The sequence below is a fragment of the Nyctereutes procyonoides genome, unplaced genomic scaffold, assembly GCF_905146905.1.
Source record: "Nyctereutes procyonoides isolate TBG_1078 unplaced genomic scaffold, NYPRO_anot_genome, whole genome shotgun sequence".
In the NCBI taxonomy this organism is placed as follows: domain Eukaryota; kingdom Metazoa; phylum Chordata; class Mammalia; order Carnivora; family Canidae; genus Nyctereutes; species Nyctereutes procyonoides.
Window position 1 is genome coordinate 5702022 of NW_026575044.1, and position 7216 is coordinate 5709237.

Sequence of the window (7216 nt, forward strand, 5' to 3'; positions counted from 1 at the left end):
TGGGATGAGCACTGGGTGTTATTCTACATGTTGGCAAATTGAACACCAATAAAAAATAAATTTACAAAAAAAATACAAGGGTGCATCTATCTTCTTGAATTAGTGTTTTTGCTTTCTTTGGTAAATAACTAGAAGTGTGATTATTAGATCATATGGTAGTTCTTTTTTTTTTTTTTTAATTTTTTGAGGAACCTCCATACTGTTTCCCACAGTGGCTGCACCAACAGCACACAAGGGTTGTTTTCTCTACATCCTCACCAAGACTTGTTATTTCTTACCTTTTTGATTCTAGTCATTCTAACAGGTGTAAGGTGATATATAATTGTGGTTTTGATTTGGAGTTCCTTGACAATTAGTGATGTTAAGCATCCTTTCATGCCTCCGTTGGCCATTTGTACACCTTCTTTGGAAAAATGTCTATTCAGGTACTCTGCCCATTTTTCAAGCAGATTATTTGGGGTTTTTTTTAGTGTTGAGTTGTAGAAGTTCTTTATATATTTTGGATATTAACCCCTTATCAGATATCATTTGCAAACAATGCAGATGTTAAAGACAAACTGTAGAATTCATACACTGTGCAGAAGATAAAGGAACTCCTTTGAAGTAAAAATAGTAATCTTTTCCAATTCAGGAGTATAATTCTTATTTGTCAAGCTTTGGCCAATTCAGAGTACCCAAGTCAGAACTTTAGAAATGGTCTAAGAATGATACTTTAAAATGTGTAAATACTAGATACTTAAGCAGAGTTTAGCCATGATCTACAAATACTAATCATGAGCCATAGCATAGTGCGATATAAACAGCCCAGGCTTTGCAGTCAACAGTGCCCCACTTAGTAGGTGTGTCACCTTCAGCAAATCAGTTTTCCTCATTTATAAATTAAATGTAGAGATAAAAGAGGACGGGCTAGGTCAGTTCTTAACCTCTTCTGGGCAATGGAACCATTTGAGGATATGAGGAAAGCTATGGATCCTTTCTCCAGAGAAATGAACACAAATACATATACGAAAAATCTTACTTATAATTTTAGAGAGTTTACATCTTGAAATCAATCCACCACCCAGAATAAGAACCCACGATCCAAAGTACCTTTTATGGAGACCTTAGGATTCTACCAAGTACATTAAATTATGCTAATAAAAAAGTTAACTCCTCAACAAATATTTTAGAATACTATAGAAAAAAAAAGATTTGTTATAAAACACAAAGTTAGAATTTACATGTGATAATTTATGTCAAGGAGATGACAGATGTTCAGAGCTTTAATTAATGTGAATTAATTATGAAATAAACATGGCCAGATGATTCAGAAGATTTAAAAATCCCTAGCCAAGTAATTCTGTTTTAGTAAATAGTCCTATGAAAAATTTAATTGGTAGTTAAATGTCTGGAACTAGACGGATTAAAAAAAAAAACCCTTTATATGCTATAAAGCCTTTGAGGTTGCAGAAATAGAAAAGCATGTAGGTAGAAATACAGTATTACCAACGAGGTCCTTTTTTTTTTCTATGTCTAAAAAAGTCTGCAGAGGATTGGCCTAAGCCAAAATGAAGCAGCAGCTAGTAATCACACTTCAGCATTTATTGTGCTATGTAGCAAATTCCAAGTATCACCTTATTTGACTTTCACAACCACTCTAGGAGATTTTACTATTATCACCTCCACCTTAGAGGAAACACTAAGGATAAAGGAGATTAATAATCTCAGGAGATCACCCAGTTAGTAAGAGGAAGGGCCTGAAACTCTCAAACCCTGGACTGTCCACATCCAAAAGCTGTTCAGATTACTATTTTTTTTTTTTTGTTACCACTTCCATAAGCCAAGAAATGGAGGGAGTAACTCCAGACTGGCCACAACCAGCCCCTGAGTTGTACCCCAAACCTTGAAGAATGAAAGGAAGTCTGAAGATGCATAGATTTCTCTCTAGTAGAGCTTGGTTACACTGACACCACCGTATACCCACTTGCTTCCTACCCTGTAGACCAAAAGCACCTGGGGTTCTGTATCTCAAATGCACAAATAAAAATATTTTGTATTATGATCTTTGTTTTAGATAGCCTAAGGAAATATCCATGTATGTTAAAGTATACTTTGGCCCAATAACACCAGCAATGACAGCAGTGGCACTGGACATGTGACGTAGGTTTTCTTCCTCTCATCAACAAGATGCCAACTCCAAAGGGAGATCAGTTTCAATTAGTCACTTGTGAAATCAGGTTCAACTCCTTAGATTTACATCATCACTTTCTGTATTCAAAAGTATTAAACTGTCGGGATCCCTGGGTGGCGCAGCGGTTTGGCGCCTGCCTTTGGCCCAGGGCGCGATCCTGGAGACCCGGGATCGAATCCCACGTCGGGCTCCCGGTTCATGGAGCCTGCTTCTCCTTCTGCCTATGTCTCTGCCTCTCTCTCTCTGTGTGTGACTATCATAAATAAAAAAAAACAAAAACAAAAGTATTAAACTGTCATCATAAAACAGCAATAACTTTGTCCCCTAACCAACTGGTTTCTATGGTAAAACTCAGATCCATTCAAAGTTACTTGAAAAGATCTAGATGAATATATTTTACTATGTTTGTTTTTCAGCTTAAACCTTAACAATTTTTAAATTCCAAATCAGGAAACAAATCAAATTCTAGGACCTTGACAGTAATCATTAAAAAAGTACAGAAGTCAATTGTGGCTGAAATCACAATCTCAGCAAAGACTTCAAAAAATATGCTTACTGTCCCTATAATAAAAATCAACATTCCAACTTTAAAACAATAAACATTCTCTGCAGCAGCTTAGGTAGCTAATAACTATGGCAAAAAGCCAAAGTTATCCCTTTATTTTAAACCCAGGATATATACAGGTTGCATAAACTTGTAGAACAGAAAAGGAAGTAGTGCTGTAACACTTTGTAAGGCACCAGGAATTAGAGAAAAGCTATGTCAGAGGTGGTTATGCTTATGTAGATGCTTATGCATGTTAGGTAAGTGCATATATGTATGGACAGAGGAATAAACCAGGTAACTTTGCCAAATCTCTAAATGTTCTTTTCAAAAACCTACAGAAACCAAATCCCTTTAAGTGTTCTTTACAGTAACCTACAGAAAAAAACCCTTATACAGTGATCTGGTACATATAAAAACACATGCTTATATGAACAAAAGGCTGAAAGAAAAGCTTCATGAGACAGTATGAATATTTTCTGTTCTATGCCAATCTATCCTTTCAAAATAATAATAATGTTCATAACTACCCACTACAATAACAAGTCCACCTGAGGTCTGAAAAGCACTTGTGTGGTTTTCAAAATCTTTCACATTATCATGTACATTAACTCTTCCAGTGGCTTGGGCAAGAAGAGGAGGGATACTCGTCCTGAATTAATGGGAAAATGATAGTGCTTCTGATGAAAAATGAAATGATGAATGGTATCTCTTACTATAAGTTTTTAATTCGTACAATATAAACCACTGTTACAAAAAAAACTAGTGTTTTTGAAAACCATGCTTTTATATGCCACAATCCAAGAAGGGTTTCTAGCCAAAGTCAGTGTATCACTTCAGGTTAACAGAGTTCAACCCACTAGACATAGGGCAGGCACAAAGTGTGACTTCCCATGGGTCTCTGTGAGATTCATGCTCATTTATTTAAAATCACCTCCTCAGGGCACCTGGGTGGCTCAGATGGTTAAGCATCTGCCTTCCACTCAGGTCATGATCTAAGGGTCCTGGGATTGAGCCCCGCCTCAGGCTCTCTGTTCAGTGGGGAGTTTACTTCTCCCTCTGCCTTTCCTCTCTCCTCTCCACTCATGTTCTCTCTCAAATGAATAAATAAAATCTTAAAAAAAAAAAAATCGCCTCCCCTTCTCGAGGAGCATGTGTGGGATAATGGTTATGTTCACTGCAGTCTTATTGCCATTAGGTCCTAGAAATACCAAGTACCACTGTTAGCAGCCACTAACCCCAGGAACCTCAGACCCAGGAACCTCAGAAATTGATGAGGCGGTCTCAAAATCTGTGCGTCCTTCTAGACCAGAAAGGTAAAAAAAATACAGACCTTAAGCCTCTACGATGTCCCCCATGTACATTCATGTGTAAGATAACCATTAACTGAACCATGGCATCTCCTAAAAAAATAAGATGCCTTTCAGATTCTCAGTTTAAAGTGGGTTAAAAGAATATTTCAGTGTTTAAGAAGATCCAAATCATTTCTCACATAAAAGGACTACCTCAAGAGATAAAAATCCAACATATGACATCATTGTGTTCAGGTTTTCAGTTTCTTTCTGTAAAAGTCCGGTCTTAAAATGTAGGGTGACCATCAAGTCTTCCAATACTGACAAATATGTAATAAATGTTTTACTGATATTACACTGCAAAATAGAATAAGATATCATCTAGATTTCCAGACTTTAGAGCCACCTGCGCATCATTAAAAAAATAAAGAAAAGTGAATTTAAAAGATGTAGGGCGGGATCCCTGGGTGGCGCAGCGGTTTGGCGCCTGCCTTTGGCCCAGGGCGCGATCCTGGAGACCTGGGATCCAGTCCCACGTCGGGCTCCTGGTGCATGGAGCCTGCTTCTCCCTCTGCCTGTGTCTCTGCCTCTCTCTGTATGACTATCATAAATTTAAAAAAAATAATAAAAATACTTTATTAAAAAAAAAAAAAAAGATGTAGGGCTTCCCTATCTGCCATGCTAGCAAGGCAGTATCACAGCTACAGTATTACAGCTGTTCTCCATTAGTTTCTCACTCTCAACTGCACTATTTCTCCTGGATAGTTTTTATCATATTGTAACTAACTGTGCATCATCTGTTTGCTTATTTAATCTCCACCCTCCCCCACCCCCTCAGCCTCTAAACTCTTTCCTGTAGTTACTTTTTCAGCTGGCCCACCCAATACATAGAAAGCATTCAATAAGTATGTTATCTTCCTGTTAGATAAACATTTGTGTTAGATAAAAGGTAACTTAGGGCATTTAGGGTTATGTAAATTCTCAATAGCAATAAGAAAAACTTTTAAATAAAGTCAACACAAAGATTTTGGAGCTGGGCTTAGATAGCAGAAGATATATTTAGAATTGGGGGGGGGAATCTATTTTCATTTGATCTTAGCTAACACCACAACAGGAAAAGCAAGGTAGTGCTCTTTTTTTTTTTTTTTTTTTTTTTTTTAACATCTAGAGCAGGGCAGATTCCCCAGTCTCAGATTCCCTTTCACAAAGCACTAAATTAGTAAAAAAAAAAAAAAAAAAAAAACATAAATTTTTAAAAGGCTCTAACATGCACTAAAACTATTACAGAAGGGCACTGCATGAGCCTAAAGTACCCCCTCGTTTTGTAGTTTCGGCATAGTCATGCCATGAAATCATCTTGAAGTTTACTTACAGTTCGGAAATAACTTGGGCCTTTGAAATACACTAGATGGAGGCATTAATGAGCGCTCACTGCTTGGCAATCACAAAGGACTTTGGCAGGAGCAATCCTGCTGAGGGCCTGTTCTCATTTCCATTTCACACGTGGAAACCGAGTCACAAAGGCAAGTTGCCCCATGTCCCAACTGTGAGTAGGATTTGAAGTCCCATCTCTGACTGCAAAGCCCACACGACAGCCCAGCGGTCTGTGCAGAACCGTTAACTTTTCCTCAACTATCGTTTATTTTCCGAACTCTTCCTAACACCACGCGTGTGTGCGCGTTAAGTGTTGAAAACGCTCGTTAAAAGCCCAAGTTACTGAAGGCGACGCTCGGTAAAGAGCAAAAGACTTGAACTGGATCTTGAAATTCCTCAGGCCTTTCTGAAGAAAAAGTACTGATTTAGCTACAGCCACATCCTATCCAATGCCCCCCGCCCACACGTTCCGAGTTTTACAAAAGGGGGGAAATCCACAGTCAGCCTAAAACGGACGAAATGCAATTTCACGAAAAGCAGTCTTTTAAGCTCCTAAGAACTTTCAGCCCCACCCCCGCCCGGAGGCCCGAAAGCAGCTCGCCGCACCGGGGCGAAGAGAAGCTGCAGGTCGGAGGACGGCCAGCTGCACCCGGCCTGCTAAGGGGCAGGGGCTGCAGCGGCCCTCGCCCTCCCCGCCGCCTCCCCCTCCCCCGCCGCACGGACCCCAGGGCGGCGCCAGGGTGGGGGGCGCCAGGGTGGGGGGCGCCAGGGTGGGGGCCTCCGCACCCGCAGGGGTGCAGCACAAGGCGCGGCTGCGGCCCACCTCCTCGCCCGGACGCCCCCGCCGCCCGCGGCGCCCCGGCCCCGGCCCCCCGGAGCTCGCTCGGGGCGGAGGCGGCGCCGCGAGGCCCGGAAGCCCGCCGCGCGGGCACGCAGCCCAGGCCGCTCTCCGCCGGGACGCCCCGGGAACCCGTCCCGCCCGCCCCGCCGGCCGGCGAGCGCAGGACTGAAGGTCACCGCCGGGAGGCCGGGGCTCTGGCGGCCCGCGCTCACCATTCGAGCGGCGTCCGGGGGCCGCAGCAGAAGCACGGCCGCCTCTCCGAGGCCGGGAGCGGAGGCTGAGCCTGGAGCCCGCACCAGGCGACGCGAGCGCGCGAGGAGCCGCACGGCGCGATACATGGTGCAGCGGGAGCCTGGGCGGAACCTGGGGGTGGTTGAGGCCACGCCCCCTCCGCGCGGGCTGTCAGAACCCGTCCCTCCCACGGCGCCTCGCTCTTATCCAATCAACAGCCTCAAACCCAGGGGGTGGGGCGGGACCAATCGCGAATGGCCAGTAAGGAGTGAGGAGGGCGGGCTTAACTTCCTTGTCGTAGAGCGCAGCCTGGAAGCCCTGGGATTCATGGGAAACTAGTGCGAAGGGCATTCTGGGGAGGGAGGTTCTTCCCCAGAGTCGGATACCTGGATGCCGTGGGAGGCGGGAGGGCGGGAACGTTAGCGGATGAATGAATCTGGATCAGGGCTTGGTCCAGGACCTATCCTAGAAAGGAGTGTTTATGTATCATGGAACCACTCATTACGTGTTGGACTCTTTTAAAGACTTCTTCCAGGTCACATCTTCCGTTCAGGAATTGTGGAAATCGAAGCAAAGTAGAGACAATCAAATCATTGCCCATGATGCCGACACCTAAGAAAGTCATTCTGAGGTCTCTGCAGTTTGCTTCCTCTTCTAAACGGGCGCGCTCAAGAACTGTTTATAAAGGGTTAGTGAGGAAGATGTCCATGATTATAGGTGATTGAGGAGTTGTTGTTTACATTTATGTTCTCCAAGATTTTTTT

General features: G+C 43.0%; 1 protein-coding gene across 1 annotated transcript in view; it reads right to left on the minus strand.

Annotated features, from left to right (window-relative positions):
• The window catches only part of FH (fumarate hydratase), a 30114-nt gene extending 23523 nt beyond the window's left edge, over positions 1–6591 (minus strand). Inside the window, exon 1 of the mRNA XM_055324009.1 lies at positions 6434–6591. Coding sequence (XP_055179984.1) covers positions 6434–6559 — 126 coding nt within the window. The 5' untranslated portion in view covers positions 6560–6591. The remainder of the gene's footprint in view (positions 1–6433) is intronic.
• Between the last annotated feature and the right edge of the window lie 625 nt (positions 6592–7216).